We start from the raw sequence: 27,407 nt of genomic DNA, 5'->3' as shown, positions 1-27,407 counted from the left end.
ACCACTTTGTGTCCCACCGTAGAGAAGTTGTGCCAGTTCTTCAGCACCCTCAGGATTCCAGAAGTATTTATTATAGACAATGGAACCCCCTTTACCATGATGAATTTCAAGGATTTATGTGCTAATGAGGTGAAACACATCCAAACTGCCCCATATCTTCCAACAGTCTGGCAGAACGAGCAGTCCAGACATTTAAATGGGGCATGAAAAAGCACTGCAGGGTCAGCTGTTACAAAGCTGGCATGGTTCCTGGTAACTTACCGGATAACACCACATGCGACAACTGGTATAGCGCCAGCAGAGTTGCTGATGGGACTACAACTCCAGATCCACCGAAGTTTCACATACCCGAACCTTGGTGGGAAGATGGCAAAGAAACAGGACTTCCAGCAGAGGTACCACGATCATCGAACGTGCGACAGAGGTTTTGAACCTGGTGTCGCGGTCCACATTTGAAATTTCATGGATAGCGCCCTGCGGTTCTCAGGGCCCATACTGAAGAGAAAAGGGTCAATCCCTGACATGGTCAAGACTGGAGATCGGACCGAGTGAAAGCACCTCAAAGGCAGGGAAGCCTGCCTCAGTGAACCACGCCGGGTGAATTGGTACTCGCCCGCCCCTCCGTCTGCCATCCTTGAACCAAGGTGCATTCCCCACCAGAGACCTGTTCCCAGGTCAGCAGGATGCGCACGGCTCAGTTTCTAATATGACACGGAATTCACAGTATTTTTGGAGGGTATTACGGTTGGATACGGACCTCTGACAGGCCCCCCCCTCGGCACGATCCCCGATACAATAACACACCCCACGAGAACCGGCCCCACAGTTGCAAGTAGCACAACCATGGGCAAAACGGCAAAGGAGACACTCCCTCTGCAACCGGCTACTGGGGGACTTTGCTGAGAGGGGATGTAATAACCTTCACGAGATCCGCGGGGACGCCGCAGTTGATCTCCCCAAAACACTCATGGAAAACAAATTGCCCCGCTTATGGTGGAGGCCCATCAGCTGGGGCCCGTAGAAATTGCTTCAGAAAGGTCAACCCAGATTGGGACTGGCTAGCATTGCGGCCTTTACGTCTGTTGTCGAAGTTAATGTCGTTTGGATTTCTCAGGCCTCCTGAGCTTTTATAGTCACGACCTGCAAAAATTAACTCTTTCTCTCTCCACAGGTGCTGGCAGACTTGCTGAGTATTTCCAGCATTTTCTATTTCTATTCAGTAGATGCTTATTTACCTGACCAGAACAGATCAGGAAAGGCACAGCAGTAAGTGGAGCAGAGCACCCTCAGGATTCCAGAAGTACTTATTATTGACAATGGTACCCACTTTACCATGAGGAGTTTCAAGGATTTATGTGCACTAATGGGGTGAAACACATCCAAATTGCCCGAGCTGGGCTTGGACTTTCTTCTTTCATGCCACAGTTAGACTCCTAGAAACAAGAGGGAAGGAACTGGAATTCCTTGTTTGAAAGAGGGGAAAAAGTGGGGTGGGATGGTTCGTTATTCAGAATTCCTAGTGGCAATTCTAATTTGGATCCAACTTTCAGCCCAAAGAAAGCTAGACACCTCCGCCATAATGCATAAACATCTCTCATAACCCAAAACTCCAAAAATACTTGCAGATTGTGTGTGCTCATATAGTTACAATCCAGATTCTACTTATGAGTTTCTGAAAAATGTACCAAACAAAATATTAACTGACTTTCAAACCATCATGCCTTATCCACAATCATATGAAACCAAACAGCCAACCTACCGGTTTTACATTAGACTGGGATTTTAAAGTGGTCACTAGATTGTGAAGGGTGTCAAAACCCACTCTGATGTTAAATCGCCTCTTCTGTTCCGCTGAAATATGGTTCATTCTCAGACTCTGTAAAATAAAATTCATTATAATGGGCAGGATTCTCCGGTCCCCCGCCCACGTTTCTTGGAGGCGTGCTGTTCGCTGGCGGCGGGATTCTGTCTCCCCGCCACTTATCAATGGGATTTCCCACTGAAATCACCCAAGGCCACGGAGGGTGTGCAGGAAAAGTGAAAATATCTAATAGTTATTAATCAAAAATATTTCATCCTGCAGAACACTGGACCTACATACAGCCTGATATGGGAGTTGCAGGACAGGATTGGACCCATCTGTAATATCCTAACTTGGCTAGAAAAGAGAAGTAAAAAGGCTCCAGTAACAGAATACATCAATTTAAGACAACACTCTGGAGTAATGGAATAGAGGTCCTTATTGTTTCAGATTCAAATTTCATGAATAATTCCAAAGGTTTTTCCTTCACTATCCAGAAACCCACCTGGACACATGACCTGAACTTAATGCTTAACTCTACCATCACAATGGAACTTTACAACCTGGATTTTCCAAATAGGCAGGCAGGTACAGAAAAGAGGCAAACCTACTCTGCTAGACTTGTGCCCACTTTGTCCCAAAGTTATATTTTGATGCATTGATTTACCATGGGGAGCACAGTAGCATAGTGGTTCGCACTACGGCTTCACAGCGCCTGGGTCTCAGGTTCAATTCCCGGCCTGGGTCACTGTCTGTGCGGAGTCTGCACGTTCTCCCAGTGTCTGCGTGGGTTTCCTCCGGGTGCTCCAGTTTCCTCCCACAAGGCCCGAAAGACGTGCTGTTAGGTAATTTGGACATTCTGAATTCTCCCACTGTGTACCCGAACAGTCGCAGGAATGTGGCGACTAGGAGAGTTTCACAGTAACTTCATGCAGTGTTAATGTAAGCCTACTTGTGACAATAAAGATTATGATCTGGGAGTTCTGCTTTTGTATACCACTTCTCACTGTTCAGACATACAAGACATCAAATGTAAAATACACCCTTTTTCTTTGCATTTTTTGCATTTCATTTTTCTTTCTTCCGCAGGTACTCTGGCTCTCATGAGCCCCTGTACCAATTTTGTCTACTTTTTTGCACCCACAAGCTGATGTAATCCAAACTGGGCCGGGATGTCAAGCAGGTCAGGGAATTTCAGGGTGTGCCTGCTCACCCACCAACATTTGTGCCCAGAGGCAAAATCAGCATCTGCAATTTGGAGACGATCATTGAAAGTAGAGGTTCCACTGCCAAAAGACTGCTGGACAACACACACAATAGCACTCTCAAGACATGTCAAGGCCTTACTAACCACAATAATGGATGCATCCCAAATAAAATACATCTTTATTTCAGTGGTATTGCATAAAATAGATCATCTGTATAATAAACCGTTTTCTATGACCTGGTTAGTTTGTCCACCAGGAAGCCACTATTTCCTCAGACACATCAGGCATATCAATCAGATGATGACCAAGAACCAGGTTCTCAGCATCGGATTCTGTAAGAGGGGCAAACATAGATCTGCTCAATTTACTACAAGGGTACTTAAAACCATTCATCGGCATATGGCTCAACACATTCAGTGACAGTAATAGCCCACTGTGGCTAAAACATGGTTCCATGCCTTCCAGCTAAGATACTAGTCTACAGAGTTGGTGGCTGGTACAAGAGAAGACCTCATTAGTAAATCCCAGGCAGTATGACCTCCATTTTAACAGCCAAGCAGGATACCAGATGCGGTCACAAATTTTTAAAAATCTGTTCACAAGATGCGGGCATTACTGGCTATGCCAGCATTTATTGCCCATCGATGATTGCCCTTGAGAAGGTAGTTATCAGCATTCATCTTGGGTTTCCTTAACCTTCATTTTTGTCCATCTATTTTCAAATTTCCTGTCCCTTAAACCTTGACAACAGTTTAGGGAGTGGCCGCGAGGGGAGGGCGGGCGAGAGGAGGGCGGGCGAGAGCGCCGAGAGGGGAGGGCGGGCGAGAGCGCCGAGGGGGGAGGGCGGGCGAGAGCGCCAAGGGGGTAGGGCGGGCGAGAGCGCCGAGGGGGAGGGCGGGCAAGAGCGCCGCGAGGGGAGGGCGGGCGAGAGCGCCGCGAGGGGAGGGCGGGCGAGAGCGCCGAGAAGGGAGGGCGGGCGAGAGCGCCGAGAGTGAGGAGGGCGGGCGAGAGCGCCGAGAGAGAGGAGGGCGGGCGAGAGCGCCGAGAGGGGAGGGCGGGCGAGAGCGCCGAGGGGGGAGGGCGGGCGAGAGCGCCAAGGGGGTAGGGCGGGCGAGAGCGCCGAGGGGGAGGGCGGGCAAGAGCGCCGCGAGGGGAGGGCGGGCGAGAGCGCCGAGAGGGGAGGGCGGGCGAGAGCGCCGAGAGGGGAGGGCGGGCGAGAGCGCAGAGAGAGGAGGGCGGGCGCGAGCGCCGAGAGGGGAGGGCGGGCGAGAGCGCCGAGAGGGGAGGGCGGGCGAGAGCGCCGAGAGAGGAGGGCGGGCGCGAGCGCCGAGAGGGGAGGGCGGGCGAGAGCGCCGAGAGAGGATGGCGGGCGAGAGCGCCGAGGGAGGAGGGCAGGCGAGAGCGCCGAGAGAGGAGGGCGGGCGAGAGCGCCGAGAGGGGAGGGCGGGCGAGAGTGCCGAGAAGGGAGGGCGGGCGAGAGCGCCGAGAGGGAAGTGCGGGCGAGAGCGCCGAGAGGGAAGGGTGGGCGAGAGCGCCGAGAGGGGAGGGCGAGCGAGAGCGCAGAGGGGGGAGGGCGGGCGAGAGCGCCAAGAGGGGAGGGCGAGCGAGAGCGCCGAGGGGGGAGGGCGGGCGAGAGCGCCGAGAGGGGAGGGCGGGCGAGAGCGCCGAGAGGGCGGGCGGGCAAGAGGGCGGGCGGGCCAGAGGGCGAGCGAGAGCGCCGTGAGGGTGGGCGGGCGAGAGGGCGGGCGGGCGAGCGGGCGAGAGGGGGGGCGGGCGAGCGAGATCGCCGAGAGGGTGGGCGGGCGAGAGCGCCGAGAGGGCAGGCGGGCGAGAGCGCCGAGAGGGCGGGCGGGCGAGCGAGAGCGCCGAGAGGGCGGGCGAGAGCGCCGAGATGGCAGGCGGGCGAGAGCGCCGAGAGAGGAGGGCGGGCGAGAGCGCCGCGAGCGGAGGGCGGGCGTGAGCTCTGCGAGGGGAGGGCGGGCGAGAGCGCCGAGAGGGAAGTGCGAGCGAGAGCGCCGAGAGGGAAGGGCGGGCGAGAGCGCCGAGAGGGGAGGGCGAGCGAGAGCGCCAAGGGGGGAGGGCGTGCGAGAGCGCCGAGAGGGGAGGGCGAGCGAGAGCGCCGAGGGGGGAGGGCGGGCGAGAGCGCCGAGAGGGGAGGGCGGGCGAGAGCGCCGAGAGGGCGGGCGGGCAAGAGGGCGGGCGGGCCAGAGGGCGAGCGAGAACGCCGTGAGGGTGGGCGGGCTAGAGGGGGATCGGGCGAGCGAGATCGCCGAGAGGGTGGGCGGGCGAGCGAGAGCGCCGAGAGGGCGGGCGGGCGAGAGGAGGTTCTCATATACCTTCTAGAAACCCAATGAAGCACAGATACATAAAGACTTGGAGCCAGCTGTCACCTGTTCCCCTAAATGAAGTACATGCCAGTTTACGAGGGGAGACCTTTGTCCAAGAAGTTCAAGGAAAATCCCTACTTCAAAAACTAGGCAAACAACATTCAGAAAATCTATTACCTTAAATGGTTGGTCTGTTTTAGGTTTTGTAGAATTGTTTATGGGAGATTGTGGGCTTGGGATTCTCTCTGAAGCTGCTGGAGACCCCTGACTTGAATTCGGTCGGTCCACACCTGAAGAACAATAAATTAAATCCAAGTGTTTATAAATGGTTTTAAATTATTTGGCAAGTTATTCATGGTAACACAGGGCTAAATCGCTGGCTTTGAAAGCAGACCAAGGCAGCCCAGCAGCACGGTTCAATTCCCGTAACAGCGTCCCCGAACAGGCGCCGGAATGTGGCGACTAGGGGCTTTTCACAGTAACTTTGTTTAAAGCCTACTTGTGCCAATAAGCGATTTTCATTTTTTCATATTAAGTACTGTACCATTCAAAATCTTGTACAATATTCATCAGTTAATAAGAACATTCAAAAAGTAATAATTCTTAGCCAATACATTCTAAGTATCAGGATAAAAGGTAAATAATGCAAGAAAGGGCACATTTTACTACGGTCCATCAGTAACCTATGGCCAAATGCAGCCCCCTTAGTGTAAACTTTTAAAAGGTATCTGCATAACACAGGAAATCCTTATGATGAAAGAGCATGTCAGATTTATTTGCAGAAACTTCTTGCAAGTTGCAGAACTCCCTGAAAGCAAGCAAAAAAAGAACTTGAATCTATATAGTACATTTCATGACCATAGGACACTCCCAAAACCATTAACAGCCAAAATATGTTTTGGGGTATCGTCCTGTGGTAAAGTAAGGCAACTCAGCAGTTCTTTGAGGAAGTAACAAGAAAGTTAGACAAAGGAGAACCAGTGGACGTGATTTATTTAGATTTCCAGAAGGCCTTTGACAAGGTGCCGCATAGGGGATTGTGAAATACGTTAAGAGCCCAAGGTGACAAGGGCAAGAGGATTGGCTGACTGGCAGAAGGGGTCTTTTTCAGGATGGCAGCCGGTGACGAGTGGTGTGCCTCAGGGGTCTGTGCTGGGACCACAACTTTTCACAATATACATTAATGATCTGGAAGAAGGTACTGAAGGCACTGTTGCTAAGTTTGCAGATGATACAAAGATCTGTAGAGGGACAGGTAGTAATTGAGGAAGCAAGGGGGCTGTAGAGGGACAGGTAGTATTGAGGAAGCACAGGGGCTGCAGAAGGATTTGGACAGGCTACGAGAGTGGGCAATGAAGTGGCAGATGAAATACAATGTGGAAAACTGTGAGGTTATGCACTTTGGAAGGAGGAATTTAGGCATAGACTATTTTCTAAATGGAGAAATGCTTAGGAAATCAGAAGCACAAAGGGACTTGGGAGTCCTTGTTCACGATTCTCTTAATGTTGACGTGCAGGTTCAGTCGGCAGTTAGGAAGGAAATGAGATGTTAGCATTCATGTCAAGAGGGCTGGAATACAAGATCAGGGATTGTACTTCTGAGGCTGTATAAGGCTAGGGTCAGACCACATTTGGAATATTGTGAGCAGTTTTGGGCCCCGTATCGAAGGAAGGATGTGCTGGCCTTGGAAAGGGTCCAGAGGAGGTCTGTACTCCTCTGTTTAGAAGGATATGGGGGGGATCTAATTGAAACTTACAGGATACTGCGAGGCCTGGATAGATTGGACGTGGAGAGGATGTTTCCACGTAGGAAAAACTAGAAGCAGAGGACATAATCTCAGACTAAAGGGAAGATCCTTTAAAACAGAGATGAGGAGGAATTTCTTCAGCCAGAGGGTGGTGAATCTGTGGAACTCTTTGCCGCAGAAGGCTGTGGAGGCCAAATCACGGAGTGTCTTTAAGACATATAGATAGATTCTTGATTAATAAGGGGATCAGGGGTTATGGGGAGAAGGCAAGAGAATGGGGATGAGAAAATATCAGCCATGATTGAATGGGGAGCAGACTTGATGGGCCTAGTGGCCTATTTCTGCTTCTATGTCTTATGGTCATCATCCATTTTGCATACGGCAAGCTTCCATAAACAGCAGTGAGACAAATAACTGAGTAATCTCTTTTATTGATGTTGATTGAGGGATAAATATTGGACCAGATAATGGAAGAACTCATCTTTGAATGGTACCAACAAATCTTTAATATCTGCCTCAGGGCTCACAGGGATTCGGTTTAACTTCTCTTCCATGATGATGGTGCCCCCATCACAGTAATGGGCTGAAGTCCCTCCTTTGATTAATTGCTCGAGCCTAGAGTGAAAATTGAATCCACAACCAACTGATTCAGGTGAGAAAGTGCTACCCCTGAACCATAAGGTTCATAAGGAGGAGATGTCAGCAATTCTGGAAAGTGTGAAAATAGATAAGTCACCTGGGCCGGATGAGATTTATCCTAGGATTCTCTGGGAAGCTAGGGAGGAGATTGCTGAGCCTTTGGCCTTGATCTTTAAGTCATCTTTGTCTACAGGAATAGTGCCAGAAGACTGGAGGATAGCAAATGTTGTCCCCTTGTTCAAGAAGGGGAGTAGAGATAACCCCAGTAACTAGAGACCAGTGAGCCTTACTTCTGTTGTGGGAAAAATCTTGGAAAGGTTTATAAGAGATAGGATGTATAATCATCTGGAAAGGAATAATTTGATTAGAGATAGTCAACACGGTTTTGTGAAGGGTAGGTCGTGCCTCACAAACCTTATAGAGTTCTTTGAGAAGGTGACCAAACAGGTGGATGAGGGTAAAGCAGTTGATGTGGTGTATATGGATTTCAAAAAAGCGTTTGATAAGGTTCCCCATGGTAGGCTACTGCGGAAAATACGGAGGCATGGGATTCAGGGTGATTTAGCAGTTTGGATCAGAAATTGGCTAGCTGGAAGAAGACAAAGGGTGGTGGTTGATGGGAAATGTTCAGACTGGAGTCCAGTTACTAGTGGTGTACCACAAGGATCTGTTTTGGGGCCACTGCTGTTTGTCATTTTTATAAATGACCTGGAGGAGGGCGTAGAAGGATGGGTGAGTAAATTTGCAGATGACACTAAAGTCGGTGGAGTTGTGGACAGTGCGGAAGGATGTTACAAGTTACAGAGGGACATAGATAAGCTGCAGGTGGGCTGAGAGATGGCAAATGGAGTTTAATGCAGAAAAGTGTGAGGTGATTCATTTTGGAAGGAATAACAGGAAGACTGAGTACTGGGCTAATGGTAAGATTCTTGGCAGTGTGGATGAGCAGAGAGATCTCGGTGCCCATGTACATAGATCCCTGAAAGTTGCCACCCAGGTTGAGAGAGTTGTTAAGAAGGCGTACGGTGTGTTAGCTTTTATTGGTAGCGGGATTGAGTTTAGGAGCCATGAGGTCATGTTGCAGCTATACAACACTCTGGTGCAGCCGCATTTGGAGTATGGCGTGCAATTCTGGTCGCCGCATTATAGGAAGGATGTGGAAGCATTGGAAAGGGTGCAGAGGAGATTTACCAGAATGTTGCCTGGTATGGAGGGAAGATCTTATGAGGAAAGGCTGAGGGAATTGAGGCTGTTTTCGTTAGCGAGAAGAAGGTTAAGAGGTGACTTAATTGAGGCATACAAGATGATCAGAGGATTGGATAGGGTGGACAGTGAGAGCCTTTTTCCTCAGATGGTGATGTCTAGCATGAGGGGACATACCTTTAAATTGAGGGGTGATAGATATAAGACAGATGTCAGAGGTAGGTTCTTTACTCAGAGAGTAGTAAGGGCGTGGAATGCCCTGCCTGCAACAGTAGTGGACTCGCCAACACTAAGGACATTAAAATGGTCATTGGATAGACATATGGACAATAAGGGAATAGTGTAGATGGGCTTTAGAGTGGTTTCACAGGTCGGCGCAACATCGAGGGCCGAAGGGCCTGTACTACGCTGTAATGTTCTATGTTCTAAAGTAAATAGTCGAAAAATATTTCTCCTCCATACATCACAATTTGGTGGGGGGCAATTAGCTCTTAGTCTCAACAGCCAGATGAAAAATATTATGAGGAAATTATCTGCTTTCCCCGACACATAGCCCCATCAAACCAGATGGCAATTCATGCTACAATATGGCTGAGTGGAAGCAGGCAAACCTCGCACAGTATATAAAGGCCTCTTTGCCCAAGATACAACATGCACAAATCTAAACTGTGTCAGAAACATACCTCAGTAGGGGATGGCAAAACAGGGATGGATTGGAGCCATGCCTGAACTTGCTTTCAATCAAAATTAACAGGCGCACCTCACCTGCATTCTGGAAAGGAACCCTGACAATATATTTATTGAGGGACTCTGCCCCCAATAACCCTGCCAGAACATTGTGAAGAATTGGAGCACCCCCACTGAGATCTACTAACTCAACCTGGCTTAGGTTCAAACTTAGAGCTTCTTGGTCTGTTATGCATTTCATCACACTGGCAACTGATTCAGCCAGTAAGCGATCCGGATGTTCACAATCAGCTTGGTTTAATATAGATCATAGAACACATGAAATAGGAGAAGATGACCATATGGCCCGTTAAGTCTGCTCCATTGTTCAATACGGTCATGGCTGATCTTGGGCTTCAACTCAATTTTCCCACCTGCTCCCCACATCCCTCAACTCCCTGAGAAATCAAAAATCGGTCTATCCCAGCCTGAAACGTGTTCAACAATGGAACATCCACAACCCTCTGGGGGAGCGAATTCCAAAGATTCACAATCCTTTGAGTGAAGTAATTTTTCATCTCAGGTCCTATAAAAACATAGGAATACACATATCTGGAAGGAAAACAACACTTCAGTTTATCTGCCATTCCAGATAGACATCAAAAGTTCTCTTCTAATCCCGAAAGCCTTATGGGGAAAAGTACACAGTCCATAAGAAAATAATACGTGAAGACTGCAAAATTCTATTGGGAGAAAACATTCATCCGTGATGTTCAGTGCATAAATGTAGAACAAAATATTCCCTCATATGTGACTGATCATTCTTCAAAATAAACCACAAATAATTGAAAAATTCTAAATCCAATTTAACTTCTGATGGCTGCTTACTTGTTGGTGTGGGTGAAGGTGACTGCTTGCTTGTGATTGCAGGTGTGGTCTGTTCAGCTTTGGGCTGAAACCTGATTGCATTCTGGGCCGCATTTGAGGCGAATATGTTTGACTTTGCAGGTTTTGAGGTTTGGCGTGATGTGCTCATCACTCCTGGTTGTTGTGCTGGACTAACTAAAATACTTCCATGGAAATCACCTGTGGGCTACAAAGATGATAAGAAGTTAAAAGGATGCTAAATGTCAACATATATATTCAAGTTCAATAATATTCCCTGAAAATCTGGTAACCTGAAACTTGTCAAGTTAAGGTCCAATGTCCTGTACAGCAGCTGTCTGACCATAAAGATCTAACGGGCAGGTGCTAACACAGACCTCTAGCCAACTGTTAAATATATCCTACTTCAATTTTCAAATTGTCTATACATACTTAAAAGATACATATACAATGCCAATACCACTACAAAGATGGAACTGTAGTGGCAATGTCATTGGACTAATAATCCAGAGACCCAAACTAATATTCTGGGGAAGTGGGTTCAAATCACACCAATTAATTTGAATTAAATTAATCTGGAATATAACAGTGGTCTCACCAATGGTGACCATGACAACTATCACCAATTGTCATAAAAACCCATTGCGTTCAGTAATGTCTTCTCAGGAAGGAAATCTGCCCTCCCCATTTGGTCAGGCAGACACATGACTCCAGACCCACAGCAATGTGGTTGACACTCTTAACTGCCCACTACATTGCCTTGCAAGCTACTCATTCAAGGGCAATTAGGGATGTGGAGCAAATGCTGGCTTTGTGACACCCACATCTCAAGAAAGAATAAATAACTATCAAATCAAGTTCTTCTGAATTACATCTGACCAGCTGAACAGAGTAAACAAGTCATTGCTGAGAACGCTTTGCACAACTTGAATCTATATCTCCATTTACTGTTCACTTGATGCTGGAGATTTGAAAAGGATTATTGAAATAGAGTTTCAGGATACAGGCTTGGCCATTTAGGACTGAGATAAGGGGAGATGTCTTCACTCAGAAGATGGTGAACCTGTGGAATTCTCTACCACAGAAGGATGTGGAGGCCAAGTCACTGAATATATTTAAGAAGAAAATAGATAGATTTCTAGACTCTAAAGATGTCAAGGGGTATGGGGAGAGCACAGGAGTATGGGATTGACGTAAGAGGATCAGCCATGATCATACTGAATGGCAGAGCAGGCTCGAAGGGCCTATTGACCGACTCCTATTCCTATTTTCTATGTTTCTATATCAGGTGAATTTCCATAACACTTAGTCAAGACCATACCAACACTTTTATCACCAGTCATTCTGTAAATTCTTTTGAGGACTTTATCTAAAAAAGAGCAAGTGCTATACTGCTCTACCTTAGAGCCATAGAATTCCTACAGTGCAGAAGGCAGCCATTGGCTCATCAAGTCTGCACCAAGTCTCCAAAAGAGCATTCTACCTACGCCCACTCAACCACCCTATCCCCGCAACCCCACCGAGCCTTTGGACACTAAGGGGTAATTTAGCATGGCCAATCCGCCTAATCTGCACATCTTTGGACTGGGGGAAGAAACCAGAGCACCCGGAGGAAACCCATGCAGACATGGGGAGAATGTGTAAACTCCACACAGACAGTAACCCAAGGTCGGAATTGACCTGGGTCCCGGATGCTGTGAAGCAGCAGTTCACCGAAGTCACAAGAAAAAGAGTGCTTGGACTATAACATCTTTCTGAGAGTCCCACTTGATGTGGGTGAGGAATGGGAGGATGAGTCTAGGTAGAGGAGCACCAGCTATTGTAAGAGGGAGGAACAAGAGGATGAGGCGGACTGCTTCCCGCCTGCACAGTTACAAAATACATGTCCTTCTCCGGACCTTCCTCCCCCAGAGCCACAAGATCAGTGTCTAAGAGCCTCTGAGGCTTGTCCCTCGGTCCCCAAGAGATCCTGAAACCTGTTGCGTGCCAGTCCACTCAACATTTTCAGTGGGCGTGGATGCATGAAACCCAGACTATTTCAAGAAAATTCAACTAATTAGCACTTGAGTGTTAAACCTATAGCTGTCTGATTTAGCATCCCCAAGCTAATTCAAATGATTACAATCAGTATTAGATTAAAATTGCATGAGGTCAGACTTGAGTCTCATTAGCAAAGCATTGATTTAGCTTCTGTTTCACCCTTCAAAATAGTGCCCCCCCCCCCCCCCCCCCGCCGACTCCTTAACTTGTCCTAGTTACTGCAGAGGTGGTGCTATAAGCTATCAACCTTTTATGATAGTTCTCTGGGAAATTCATGTTCTCAGACTCCAAAAATACATTTAAAAGACAACCCATTTCCTCTGAGCAAGGCTATACATTAGTGTATGTTTTTGTGAAAAATCATGAGGTTTGTTTGGTTTTATTAGAAACTGAAAGTCTGCAAATTCCCCCACCTACAACCACTATCACAGGGTCAGTTTTTACGGTATTCTGGTTTTGGACTTCAGGGGAAACAATGTTCACAGCCTCCTCAAGGTGTTTTGGGAAATCGCCTCATAACTTATTTTAAATCTTGCCATTTCAAAGGCAATGAAACCACATTTCACTAAAATTCCTAACTGTTACACAATAGCTTATGTTTGATGTGCTTATGCCACTGCGATAAACCCACCCATGTGGTGAAATAATCTGTTAATGTGATCAAATTGTTGGGAAGGTTCATTTTAAGGTAACCATATTTCAGGAAACTGAAAATGTTAGTTTTGTTTTGTTCGTAGCAGACGAGAGTATAATGGAAACATGTATTGGTTCTCATAGGGCACGACTACACGATACTTCCAGGAAATAAATAACTAATCTTCTAACAATAAAAAAAGTACACTTTGTTAATGTCTGGATTTTAAAAAGATTTAAACATTTTCCTGACAAGTACATTATTGTATTTAATTTTTTTGTACAAGTAATCAAACATCGAGATCCTATTGAACGAGGCAACAGAACTCATTAACCCTTCTGTCATAGCATATTAATATCCTTGTGTAAATTTTCCCATTAATGGGAAATCTGCAAACTAGAGGTAAGTCAAACTCCTGTTAAAATAGAAGGACAGAAAACATGTTGAAGGTCCAATCAATCAAGAAGATTGCTAAAGAAAAAGAGGTAATATAAACTACAAGTTTAGAGATGGTGCAGGAACAGGGGAACCTGGGGTTGTACACACATACATTTTTGAAGATTGCAGGACAAGTTGAGGAGGCTGTTTAAAAAGTATTTGAGGTCTTTGGCTTTATAAATGGAGGCACAGATTACAAAAACAAGGAAGTCATTTTGGGCACCACAATTTAGGAAGGATGCAAAGGCCTTAGACAAGAAGCAAAGGAACTTTACTAGAATGGTTATGTAGTAGCTCTGTTATTAAAGGTTGAGATTCATACAGTAGCGAGAAATGAACTTGGTTCAGAAGTGCAAGATGTAGAATCACTTTGGGTGAAAATTTAAAAAATAGCAAAATATAGTCATATATGGGAGTAGTTTATAGGCCCCTAAAAATAGCTACATTATAGGGCAGAGAATACAGAAATAAATAATGGGGACTTGTTAAAAAAAAAGGACTGCAATAATCGTGAGCATGTTTAATCTTCGTATAGATTGGACGAATCAAATTGACAAAGGTAACCTGGAAAATTTGTTCATTGAATGCATTCAGGACAATTTCTTAGAGCAGTACATTCTAGAGCCAACTATGGAGCAGGTTATTTTAGGCCTGTTTTTGTGTAATGAATCAGGGTAAATTAATGACCTTATAGTAAAAGGAGCCCCTGACAACAATGATCATAGCATGATAGCATGATAGAATTTCACAATCGATTTGAGAAACTTGGGTCTAAGACTTCAGAGTTAAATAAATTAAATTACAAGAATATGAAGACAGGCTAAAGTAGACAGGTAACATAGGTTATAATGTTAGACAGTAGAGAAACAATTAAGGTGATATTTCATAACTCTCACCAAGGATTTATTCCACTGCTTTTTTACAAATGTCTGAGAACACGGACTAACAGATTCAAAAACAGCTTCTTCCCCGCTGTTACCAGACTAATAAACGACCCAATTATGGACTGATCTGATCTCTTCACACATCTCGTCTACTGAGTAGTACTACAGTAAAAAAGGCCATGAAGGATGTACGATCCGTGGCTAAAGAGAAGGACAGTATCAAATTGAAATAAAACACAAACTATACTGCGAAGATCAGTAGTAAGTCAGCAGATGGGATAAATTTTAGCAATCAGCAAACATTTTATTCCTCATTATTTAAGAGTATGAGAAAAAAACTAAAATATAAAACCAGACAGCAAAGTTTCTAGAACTGTATTAAAAAGGAAATAAATAGCTAAAATCAGCATTAGTCCCTTTGAGGGCAAGACTGGGAAATTAATAAGAGGGAATTAAGTAAATGGTGAAATGGCTGGGCTGGTTTAGCACAGTGAGCTAAACAGCTGGCTTGTAATACAGAACAAGGCCAGCAGCGCGAGTTCAATTCCTGTACCGGCCTCCCCGAACAAGCGCCAGAATGTGGCGACTAGGGGCTTTTCACAGTAACTTCATTGAAACCTACTTGTAACAATAAGCGATTATTATTAAATGTTGAACAAGTATTTTGTATCAGTCTTCACTGTAGAAGACACAAAAACATCCCATTACTAGTTAAAAACCAGGAGTGGAAAAACAATCACAATCACTAGGGAAATGGTACAAAGAAAACAATTGGGACTAAAGAATGGCGTGCCTTTTGGACCTAATGGCCTGCACCTTAGAGTCTTAAAAGAAGTGGCTCCAGAGATAGTGGATTTATTGATTGTAACCTTCCTAACTTCTGTAACACTCCAGGAGGGAGACAGAACACAGGAAATTACAGGCCAGTTAGCCTAGCATATCATGGGGAAAAATGCTCGAATCCATTCATTGTTAAGGAGGAATTAGCAGGTCATTCAGAAAATATTAATACAATCAGGCAGAGTCAATATAGTTTAATGAAAGGAAAATAGTGATTGAGTAATTTATTGGAGTTCTTTGAGGAAGTAACAAGAAGTAATGGGGAATAGTAGATCTGCTGTATTTGGATTTCCAAAAGACATTCAATAGGTGCCACATAAAGATAACAGCACAGTGTAGGGGAATATATTAGCATGGACAAGGAATGGATTAGCTAACAAGAAGAAGTCTTGATAAATGGGTCTTTTACAGGCTGGCAAGCTATAACTAGCAGAGTGCCACAAGTAATAATGCTGGGCTCTTAACTATTCAATGCCGTTGATGAAGGCGTTGCAGGTATGGTAGCTAGATTTGATGACACAAAGATGGGCAGGAACGCATGTTGCGAGGAAGATACAAAGAGGCTGCAATCAGATATAGATGGGGTTTAAAAATATATATATTTTATTAAAGTTTTCAAACACAATTATTCCCCCTTACAAATCAACAAAAACGGTAACATGATAACTGATAGATAACATGGTTTAAATAAAATAGTGAACTAACAACATAACACAAAATAGTGCTCCCCCCCCCGCCCCTTCACCCCCTCCAGAACAAAAACAGTTCCCCCCCACCCCCCCCGGGCTGCTGCTGGCTATCTATTTTCCCCCTAACGTTCCGCTAGATAGTCGAGGAACAGTTGCCACCGCCTGGAGAACCCCTGAGCCGATCCTCTCAGCGCAAACTTCACCCGCTCCAGTTTAATGAACCCTGCCATGTCGTTTATCCAGGCCTCCACGCCGAGGGGTTTCGCTTCCTTCCACATGAGTAAAATCCTTCGCCGGGCTACTAGGGACGCAAAGGCCACAATATCGGCCTCTTTCGCCTCCTGCACTCCCGGCTCATCCGCTACCCCAAATATAGCCAAACCCCCAGCTTGGCTTGACCTGGACCTTCACCACCTTTGAGATCACTCCCGCCACTCCCCTCCAATGCCGGACACGACCAAAACATGTGTGTGGTTCGCCGGGCTTCCTCCACACCTCCCACACTTGTCCTCCACTCCGAAGAACCTGCTCAACCTCGCTCCCGTTATGTGTGCTCTATGTAGCACCTTAAATTGGACCAGGCTAAGCCTGGCACACGAGGAAGAGGAATTTACCCTACTTAGGGCATCAGCCCACAAACCCTCCTCAATCTCCTCCCCGAGCTCTTCTTCACATTTTCCTTTCAGTTCTTCTACCAGCTCCTCCCCCTCTTCTCTCATCTCCCGGTATATTTCGGACACTTTGCCCTCCCCGACCCACACCTCCGAAAGCACTCTATCCTGGATCCCCCGTGTCGGGAGCAGCGGAAATCCCTCACCTGTTGTCTCGTGAACGCCCTCACCTGCATATACCTAAAGATATTCCCCGGAGGCAGCTCATACTTTTCCTCTAGCGCTCCCAAGCTCGCAAACGTCCCATCTATAAATAAGTCTCCCACTCTCCTAATTCCTGCCCGGTGCCAGCTCTGGAACCCTCCGTCCAACCTCCCTGGGGCAAACCTATGGGTTTTCCTGATCGGGGACCACACCGAGGCTCCCAGCACACCCCCCTCTGTCGCCTCCATTGCCCCCAGATACTTAATGTTGCCGCCACCACCGGGTTCGTGGTAAACCCTTTCGGGGAGAGCGGTAGTGGCGCCGTCACCAGCGCTTTTAAGCTCGTTCCTTTACAGGACGCCATCTCCAGCCTTTTCCACGCCGCCCCCTCTCCCTCTATCATCCAGTTACGGATCATCGCCACATTGGCGGCCCAGTAATAGTCGCCCAAATTCGGCAACGCCAGTCCCCCTCTGTCCCTGCTACGTTGCAGGAACCCCCTCCTTACCCTCGGTGCCTTCCCTGGCCACACGAAGCTCATGATGCTCCTATCTATTTTCTTGAAAAAGGCCTTAGTGATCAATATAGGGAGACATTGAAACACAAATAGGAACCTCGGGAGGACCATCATCTTAATCGCCTGCACTCTGCCCGCCAGTGACAGCGGCTGCATATCCCACCTTTTGAAATCCTCTTCCATTTGCTCCACCAGCCGAGTCAGATTGAGTCTGTGTAAGGTTCCCCAGCTCCTGGCTATCTGAATCCCCAGGTATCGGAAGTTTCTTTCCACTCTCCTTAGCAGCAGGCCAACTATCCCTCTACTCTGGTCCCCAGGGTGTATCATGAAAAGCTCACTCTTTCCCATGTTAAGCCTATATCCCGAGAAATCTCCAAACTCCCTCAATATCTGCATAACCTCTGTCATCCCCCCCACTGGATCCGCCACATACAGCAGTAGGTCATCTGCGTAGAGTGACACTCGGTGTTCCTCTCCCCCTCTAACCACCCCTCTCCATTTCCTGGAGTCTCTCAGCGCTATGGCCAGTGGTTCAATTGCCAGCGCGAACAGTAATGGGGACAGCGGGCATCCCTGTCTTGTTCCCCTATGTAGTCGAAAATACTCCGATCTTTGCCGATTTGTGACTACACTTGCCATTGGGGCCCCATAGAGGAGTTTAACCCAGCTGACAAACCCCTCCCCAAACCCGAACCTCCTCAGCACCTCCCATAGATACTCCCACTCTACCCTATCAAATGCCTTCTCTGCATCCATCGCCGCCACTATCTCTGCCTCCCCCTCTGATGGGGGCATCATTATCACCCCCAATAGCCGTCGCACGTTGACATTCAATTGTCTCCCCTTTACGAATCCTGTCTGATCTTCGTGCACCACCCCCGGGACACAATCCTCTATCCTCATTGCCAGCACTTTTGCCAACAACTTGGCGTCCACATTCAGAAGCGAGATAGGCCTATAAGACCCGCATTGCAGCGGGTCTTTATCTCGCTTCAGGATTAGTGATATCGTCGCCTCCGACATTGTCGAGGGTAGAGTCCCCCCCCTTCTCTGGCCTCGTTAAAGGTTCTTACCAGCAGCGGGGCCAACAAGTCCACGTATTTCAAAGAACAAAGAACAAAGAAATGTACAGCACAGGAACAGGCCCTTCGGCCCTCCAAGCCCGTGCCGACCATACTGCCCGACTAAACTACAATCTTCTACACTTCCTGGGTCCGTATCCTTCTATTCCCATCCTATTCATATATTTGTCAAGATGCCCCTTAAATGTCCCTATCGTCCCTGCCTCCACTACCTCCTCCGGTAGTGAGTTCCAGGCACCCACTACCCTCTGCGTAAAAAACTTGCCTCGTACATCTACTCTAAACTTTGCCCCTCTCACCTTAAACCTATGCCCCCTAGTAATTGACCCCTCTACCCTGGGGAAAAGCCTCTGACTATCCACTCTGTCTATGCCCCTCATAATTTTGTATACCTCTATCAGGTCGCCCCTCAACCTCCTTCGTTCCAGTGAGAACAAACCGAGTTTATTCAATCGCTCCTCATAGCTTTATTTCCTGTAAAATTCCACCGGGAACCTGTCAGGTCCCAGGGCCTTCCCTGCCTGCATGTTCCCCAGCCCTTTGGTCACCTCGTCCACCCCAATTGGCGCCCCCAGGCCTGCCACCTTCTGCTCCTCCACCCTCTGGAACCTTAGTTGGTCCAGAAACTGCTGCATCCCCTCTTTTCCCTCCGGGGGTTGGGACCTATATAACCTCTCATAAAAGGTCTTAAACACCTCATTCACCTTCCCTGCTCTCCGCACCGTAGTTCCCGTTTCATCCCTAACTCCCCCTATTTCCCTCGCCGCTGTCCTCTTACGAAGCTGGTGGGCCAACAGGCGACTCGCCTTTTCCCCATTTTCATATCTCATCCCCTGTGCCTTCCTCCACTGTGCCTCTGCCTTCTCTGTGGTCAGCAGGTCAAACTCCGTCTGGAGTCTTCGCCTCTCCCTATATAGTCCTTCGTCCGGGGCCTCCGCATATCTTTTATCCACACTCAAGATCTCCCCCAGTAATCTTTCCCTCTCTTTGGCCTCTGTTTTCCCCTTGTGAGCCCTGATGGAGATCAACTCTCCCCTGACCACCGCCTTCAGCCCTTCCCATACTACTCCCACTCGGACCTCCCCATCATCATTGGCCTCCAGGTACCTTTCGATACATCCCCGCACCCTTCCGCAGCCTCCCTCATCCGTCAATAATCCCACATCCAGTCGCCAGAGTGGGCGCTGTTCCCTCTCCTCTCCTAGTTCCAGATCCACCCAATGTGGGGCATGGTCTGAAACAGCTATGGCCGAGTACTCCGTTCCTTCCACCCTCGAAATCAGTGACCTTCCCAGAACGAAGAAATCTATCCGGGAGTATACCTTATGGACGTGGGAGAAAAAGGAGAACGCTTTGGCCAGCGGCCTGGCAAATCTCCACGGATCCACTCCCCCCATTTGGTCCATAAACCCCCTAAGCACCTTGGTCGCTGCCGGCCTTCTTCCGGTCCTGGATCTAGATCTATCTAACCCTGGGTCTAGCACGGTGTTGAGGTCCCCTCGCATTACCAGGTTTCCTACCTCCAGGTCCGGGATACGTCCCAGCATCCGCTTCATAAATCCCGCATAATCCCAGTTCGGGGCATATACGTTGACCAGCACGACCTCAATTCCCTGCCACTCACCATCACATACCTGCCCCCGCTGTCCGCTACAATGTTCCTTGCCTCGAACGACACCCGTTTCCCCACCAATATGGCCACCCCTCTATTCTTTGCGTTCAGCCCTGAGTGGAACACCTGTCCCACCCATCCTTTCTTTAACCTAACCTGGTCCGCCACCTTCAGATGCGTCTCTTGAAGCATGGCCACGTCTGCCTTCAGTCCTTTTAAGTGCGCGAACACTCAGGCCCTCATAATCGGCCCATTTAGGCCTCTCACGCTCCACGTGATCAGCCGGACTGGGGGGCTGCCCGCCCCCCTCCCCTGTCGACTAGCCATCACCCTCTCTGGGCCAGTCCCACGTCCCGGTCCCGCGCACCCACCCGTCCCCCAGGCGGCGCATTCCCGCCTCGACCACCTTTTCTCTTACCAGCTCCCTTTCGATCTCAGCAGCAGCAACCCAGTTGTCCGTCCCCCCCCCCCCTCTAGATCCCCATCTAGCATGGTTACTCCCCCCATATTGCTTCCGAAACTCAGCTGACTTCAACTGACATTGGCTTCTCCCGCTCTCTCCTTGACCCCCCCCCGTGTGAGGAACTCCCATCCTCCTTGCGCCTATCTTCCCACCATCATCTCTCTGGCGCGGGAAAAGAAAAAGAAACCCCGCGCTTTCTAGAACCATCCCGCCCCCCATGGCGCAGCTCCCCCTACAGCCCCGTTCCCATTCCCCATCCCCCGCCTGTGTCTCTTTTTCCCCCACTGGCGCCCACATTTCTCAGTATCTCCCCCTCCCCAATTTACACCTCTATACATCAGCATTGTCGTTTGCCCTCCAACATCAGTCCCTCAGTTCTGGTCCAGTTTCTCTTTTTGGATGAAGGTCCATGCTTCTTCCGACGTTTCAAAATAGTAATGTCTATCCTGGTGCGTGACCCATAATTGCGCCGGCTGCAACATCCCGAACTTTACTTTCCTCTTATGCAGCACCTCCTTGGCTCGATTGAAACTCGCCCTCCTTCTCGCCACCTCCGCACTCCAGTCCTGATACACTCGTATCACCGCATTCTCCCATCTGCTACTTCGTACCTTCTTGGCCCAGCTCAAAACAACCTCTCTGTTGTTGAAGCGGTGAAATCGCACGATCATCGCACTAGGTGGTTCTCCAGCCTTTGGTCTCCTCGCAGGGACCCGGTGGGCCCCTTCCACTTCCAAGGGGCCCGAGGGGGCCTCAGCTCCCATTAGCGAACGTAGCATCGTGCTCGCATAAGCCCCGCCGCCAGCTCCTTCCACTCCCTCGGGGAGACCCAGGATCCGGAGGTTCTTTCTCCTTGATCTATTTTCCAGGACTTCAATTCTTTCGATGCACTTCTTATGAAGCGCCTCGTGCGTTTGCATTTTGACCGCTAGGCCCAGGATCTCATCCTCGTTGTCAGTTACCTTCTGCTCCACCACACTGAGCTCTATCTCCTGGGCCTTTTGTGTCTCTTTAAGCCCCTCGATTGCCTGTAGCATCGGGGCCAGCACCTCCTTTTATAGCAGCTCCACACACCGTCTTAAAAATTCATCCTGGTCCGGTCCCCATGTCGGCTGGGCTCCCTCTGACGCCATCTTGTTCCTTTCTTTCCTCTGCCGCTGCCCTCGAGGATCCTCCGTGATCTGGCCACCGCCGATCTTTTTCTTTCACACTGGGGGGGGGGAGGAGGAGAAGACGACGACTCCCTGTTGCTTCACCCCACACCGGGTTTCGTCGTAAAATAATTCCCGTTGGGGCTCTTAAAAGAGCCCGAAGGTCCGTCAAAGCTGGAGCCGCCGAAACGTGCGGCTTAGCTGGTCATCGCCGCAACCGGAAGTCGATATAGATGGGTTAAGTGAGTAGGTAAAGATTTGGCAGATGGAGCACATGGGGCAAAATGTGAGATTGTCCACTTTGACAGGAATGAGAGGAAAGGAGAATATTATTTAAATGGTGAGATTGCAGAATGCTGCAGTACAGTGGGATCTGGGTGTTCAAGTACATGAATCAAAAAAAGTTAGCATGCTGGTACAGCATTTGATTGGGAAAGCAAATGGAATATTGACCTTTATTGCAAAGGGAATTGCAAAGTGTAAAAGTAGGGAATTTTTTTTTTTGTCCGGGGGAGGGGGCTCCGGGGGAGTGGGCTCCGGGGGGGGGGGGGGGGGGGGGGGGGGGGGGGTTGCGGTGATGGTCCCGGGACTGAGGGGGGGGTCACTCTCATCGCCAGGTATGGGGAGGGTTCCAAAAGTAGGGAATATTGATACAGCTGTACAGGGCCTCAGTGAGACTGCATCTGGAGCACTGTGTACAGTTTTGGTCTCCTTACTTACGGAGAGAATTGTACTGGAAACAGTTCAGAAAAGTTCCAGCCGATTAAGGCTATACTTCTTGAAGTTGAGAAGAATGACAGGTGATCTTATTGAAACATATAGGATTCTGAGGGGACTTGACACGGTGATTGTGGGGGAAGTCAATAACCAAAGAACACAGTTTAAAAATAAGAATTTGTTTATTGTAACGTGTACCGAGGTACAGTGAAGTTCAGACAAATCATTCCGTACATGAAAAGAAACTACATAGAGCAAACATAAAATACACAATGTAAATACATAGACATAGGTGAAGCATACAGGAATGTAGTACTACTCAGTAGACAAGGTGTGTGAAGAGATTAGATCAGTCCATAAGTGGGTCGTTTATTAGTCTGGTAACAGCGGGAAGCTGTTTTTGAATCTGTTAGTCCATGTTCTCAGACATTTGTATCTCCTGACCAATGGAAGAAGTTGGAAGAGCGAGTAATCCGGGTGGGAGGGGTCTTTGGTTATGCTGCCCGCTTTCCCAAGATAGTGGGAGGTGTACACAGAGTCAATGAATGGGAGGCGTGTTTGTGTGATGGACTGGGCGGTGTTCCCGACTCTGTAGTTTCTTACAGTCTTGGGCCGAGCAGTTGCCATACCAGCCAGATTGGATGCTTTCTATGGTGCATCTGTAAACGTTGGTAAGAGTCAATGTGGACATGCCAAATATACTTAGTTTCCTGAGAAAGTATAGGCACTGTTGTGCTTTCTTGGTCCAGAGTAGGTCTGGGTGGACCAGGACAGATTGTTGATGATGTGTAAACCAAGGAATTTGAAGCTATCAACTATCACTACCTCAGCACCATTGATGCAGACAGGGGTGTGTACGATACTTTGCTTCCTGAAGTCAATGTCCACCTCTTCAGTTTTGCTGACATTGAGGGAGAGATTGTTGTCGTTACACCACTCCACTAGGTTCTCTATCTCCCTCCTGTATTGACTCATCATTGTTCGAGATATGACCCACTACATTCGTGGTGTCAGCAAACTTGTAGATGGAGTTGGGAGCCAAATTTTGTCTCACAGTTGTGTGCGCATAGGGAGTATAGTAGGGAGCTAAGTACGCAGCCTTGCGGGGCCCCGGTATTGAGGACTATCATGGAGGAGGTGTTGTTGTTTATCCTTGCTGATTGTGGTCTACGGGTCAGAAAGTCAAGGATCCAGTTGCAGAGAGAGGAGCCAAGTCCTAGGTTTTGGAGCTTTGATATGAGCTTGGCTGGGATTATTGTGTTGAAGGCGGATTGTAATCAATAAATAGGAGACTGATGTAGGAGTCCTTGTTGTCGAGATGCTCCAAGGATGAGTGTAGGGCCAGGGAGATGGCGTATGCTGGGACCGGTTGTGGAGGTATGCGAATTGCAGTAGTTCTAGGCATTCTGGGAGTATGGAGTTGATGTGCCTCATGACCAACCTGTTGGAAGTACTTCATTACGATCGATGTCAAGGCCACCAGACGATAGTCGTTGAGGCATGTTGCCTGGTTCTTCTTTGGCACTGATATGATGATAGCCTTCTTGAAGCAGGTGGGGACCTCGGAACGGAGTAGGGAGAGGTTGAAGATATCCGCGAACACATCTGCCAGCCGGTCCACGCAGAATCTGAGTGCAGGACCAGGGATCTCATCCGGACCCGTATCCTTCCGAGGGTTCATTTTCAAGAAGGCTGATCTGACCGGAAGCTGTGTATGGGTGTGTCCAGGGATGCTGGGGCAGTCGACAGTGGTTTGATGGTTTCCTGCTCAAACCGAGCACAGAATGCATTGTTCACTGGGGATTCTGCTCGGCTTCGCTTTGTAACACGTTATGTTGTTTAAGCCTTGCCACGAGAGCCTGTGACGCTAGTCTGTGACTGTAGCTTGGTGTGGTGTTGGCTCTTGGCATCCCTGATGACTTTGCGGCGGTCTCCCATTTAAAATGGAAATTAGGAGGATTTTTCGCTCTGAGAGAGATCATTAGACTTTGCAATTCTCTACCCCAGAGAGCAGTGGGGGTTGGGTCGTTGAATATACTCAAGGTTGATTTGAATACATTCAAGACAGATTTATGATCGTCAAGGGAGTAAAGGGTTATGGGGCGAGGTCGGAAAGTGGGGTTCAAGCTGCAATCAGATGTATTTCACCAGCATTGCTTATGTAAGACCCTGGGCATCGCATGGACAGGCAACATCACCAAAGAAGTGCTACTGAGGACTGGTCAGAGGCACCTGCAGTACATTGTAATAGCAAAGTGACGGAGACTGGCAGGGCACTTATTTTACCTCCCAGAATGACAATAGAGTGGACACCTGCAGGCGGAAGAAAAACATGGGGCCTAACAAAGACGACCTGGCAAAGTACATTTAAGGAGGACCTTCAAAAGTGGGACTAGCATCTGGGTTGGAGCAAAAGAGACCGAGATGGACCACAACCTGGTGGCAGAGTCTTGTCGCCCACTGTCCTGTATGAGACTGGAGGAACTAAATCTAAGCAAGTCTAAGTTAGATCAGCCATATTCATCCGGAATGGTGAAGCAGACCAGAGGGGAGAAATGGCCTACCTATTCCTGCTCCTATTTTGATGTTCAAATGTGAAACTGAAACTAGTGAAATTGGGTTTTCCTGATCGCAGAGAAGATTACGTTAAGCTTTAATAAAGGTATTCAAAATCTTGAAGGGTTTCGCTATAGAGTAAATAAAGGTAAGCAACAAGCACATTGTTTCTATTTTGATAAATGTTTGAAATCAGGACAAGGCCAACCAAAATTTAATGCAAAAGGGTTGAATGATCTCCTCCTGTGCTTTTGACATAGTTGTCGCACATCCTCTTCCAATGCCTCACTACTGTTAGCCAATTGGATGGGACTACATTTGCCTGGTTTAAATCTCATCAAATATAATCACAACCAGAATCACCCTTGGTGGCTTCTCCTTCCACACCCAGAGTTACATCTGGTGTTCCCAAGGAGCGAGGATTGGCCCCCTCCTCTTTCTCACCTACATGCTTCCCCTTGGCGATGCCATCTGAAAATGCATCGGTTTCCTCTGGCGCACTAAATACAACCTGCTCAACTTCACCACCCACACTTGAACCCTCTTTTGTCTCCAAATTCTCAGACCACTTGTCTGGTATCCAGTACTAGATGAGCAAATTGGGAAGACTGAAGCCACTGAATTTGGTTCCACCATAATCTCCGCTCCCAAGCTACCGACTATGTCCCTGCAACTGTCCAAGAGTGAAGCACCCTTGTGGTTATATTTGACCTCATGATGAGCTTCCAACAACATATCTGCATCATTATTAAACTGCCTATTTCTTCTACTTCCACAACTTCACCCAGCTCCACTCCTGCCTCAGCACATTTGAAACTTTCACCCATGCTGGTTATCTCGAGACCTGGCAATTCTAAAACACTCCTCTCTTAGCTTCCCATGCTCTGAACGAGTCATACCAACTTGAACCATTTAACGGTATACCTCTCTCCAGATGCTGTCAGAACTGCTGAGCTTTTCCAGCATTTTTGGTTTATATTTCAGATTTCCAGCATCCATGGTATTTTGCTTTTGTTCCCATGTTCCATCCTTGGTAAACTTGAGATCATCCAAAACCCTGCCATCTGTTTCCCAAACTTGCATCTATTCCCATCTACCCATCATCTGCGCTCAGTGACCTACATTAGCTCAGGTTAAGTAACACCTTTTGAAATTCATTTCATGGCCCCACCCCTTGTCTCACCCATTTCAAACCTTAAATATATCTCCACTCTTCTAATTTTGGTATCTTGAGCATCCCCAATTTGAAATTGCTGCACCACTGGCAGCTAAACCGTCAGCTGTCAAGGCCTTAAGCTCTGGAATTCCCTCCCTAAATCTCTCTGCTCCTCTAATTCACATTCCTCCATTAAAAAAGCTCCTTAATACCTATTTATTTGGTTACCTGCATTAATATTTCCTTCCTCAGCAGCATTCACGACTCCTTCTCTCCTGAAGTTGTCCAAAAGCAGTAAGACCTGGACAATATCCAAACTTAGGCTGACAAGTAGTAAGTAACATTCACAATCACCGTGACGGGCAATGCCCAGCGGCAACAAGGGAGAATCTAACCATTGCCCCATGACTTTCGATGGCATCACCAGTCGATGAATCCCCCACCTAGGGGTTACCAGAGACTATAAAGTAAACTGGACTAGTCATACAAATACCAGGGCTACAAGAGCAGATCAGAGGCTCAGAATCCTACAGAGTAACTCATCTGATTCGCCAAAGATTGCCCACCATCTACAAGGCACAAGTCAGGAATTTGATAGAAAACTCTCCATTCTCCAGAGGGTGGTGAATCTGTGGAACTCTTTGCCGCAGAAGGCTGTGGGAGCCAAATCACTGAGTGTCTTTAAGACAGAGTAGCTAGGTTCTTGATTAATAAGGGGATCAGGGGTTATGGGAGAAGGCAGGAGAATGGGGATGAGAAAAATATCAGCCATGATTGGATGGCAGAGCAGGCTCGATGGGCCGAGTGGCCTAATTCTACTCCTATATCTTATGGTCTCACTTGCCTGGATGAATGCAGCTCCAACAATGCTTCAAGACAAAGCAGCCCACTTAATTGGCACCCCATCCACATATAATTCACAACCTCCACCATCGATACACAGTGGCTGCACTATGTACCATCTACAAGATGCACTGCAGGAATTCACCAATGCTTCTTAGACAGTATCTACCAACCCCACGACCGCTACCATAAAGAAGGACAAGGGCAGCAAACACTTTGGAACACCACCAACTAGAAGTTCCCCTCCATCCCACTCCTGATTGGGAAATATATTACCATTCCTTCACTGTCGTCCAAATCCTGGAACTCCCTCCCTAACAGCACAGTGGGTGTACCTACACCACATGGACTACAGCAGTTGAAGACAATAGCTCACTACCACCTTCGAGGGAAATTAGGGAGGGGCAATAAATGCTGGCCTAACCAACCACTCCCACATCCCATAAATGAATTAAAAAATGTGGCTCTCAATGTCATATTCTATTTTATAATG

At 47.9% G+C, this 27,407-nt stretch overlaps 1 protein-coding gene across 2 annotated transcripts in view; it reads right to left on the bottom strand.

The window, feature by feature from the left end:
- Positions 1-27,407, bottom strand: part of mlxip (MLX interacting protein) — a 165,564-nt gene that overhangs the window by 11,364 nt on the left and 126,793 nt on the right. Inside the window, exons 11-13 of one of the 2 annotated variants that reach the window (XM_072495315.1) lie at positions 10,481-10,685; positions 5,514-5,626; positions 1,760-1,876 (exon numbers count right to left, since the gene is read on the bottom strand). In XM_072495315.1, the coding sequence (XP_072351416.1) occupies positions 1,760-1,876; positions 5,514-5,626; positions 10,481-10,685 (435 nt within the window). The remainder of the gene's footprint in view (positions 1-1,759; positions 1,877-5,513; positions 5,627-10,480; positions 10,686-27,407) is intronic. The other variant, XM_072495325.1, reaches the window with a different exon arrangement.

Source organism: Scyliorhinus torazame, chromosome 1 (genome assembly GCF_047496885.1).
Source record: "Scyliorhinus torazame isolate Kashiwa2021f chromosome 1, sScyTor2.1, whole genome shotgun sequence".
Lineage (NCBI taxonomy): Eukaryota > Metazoa > Chordata > Chondrichthyes > Carcharhiniformes > Scyliorhinidae > Scyliorhinus > Scyliorhinus torazame.
The sequence above is the reverse complement of the archived record's forward strand: the minus strand, read 5'-3'. Positions and strand labels throughout refer to the sequence as shown.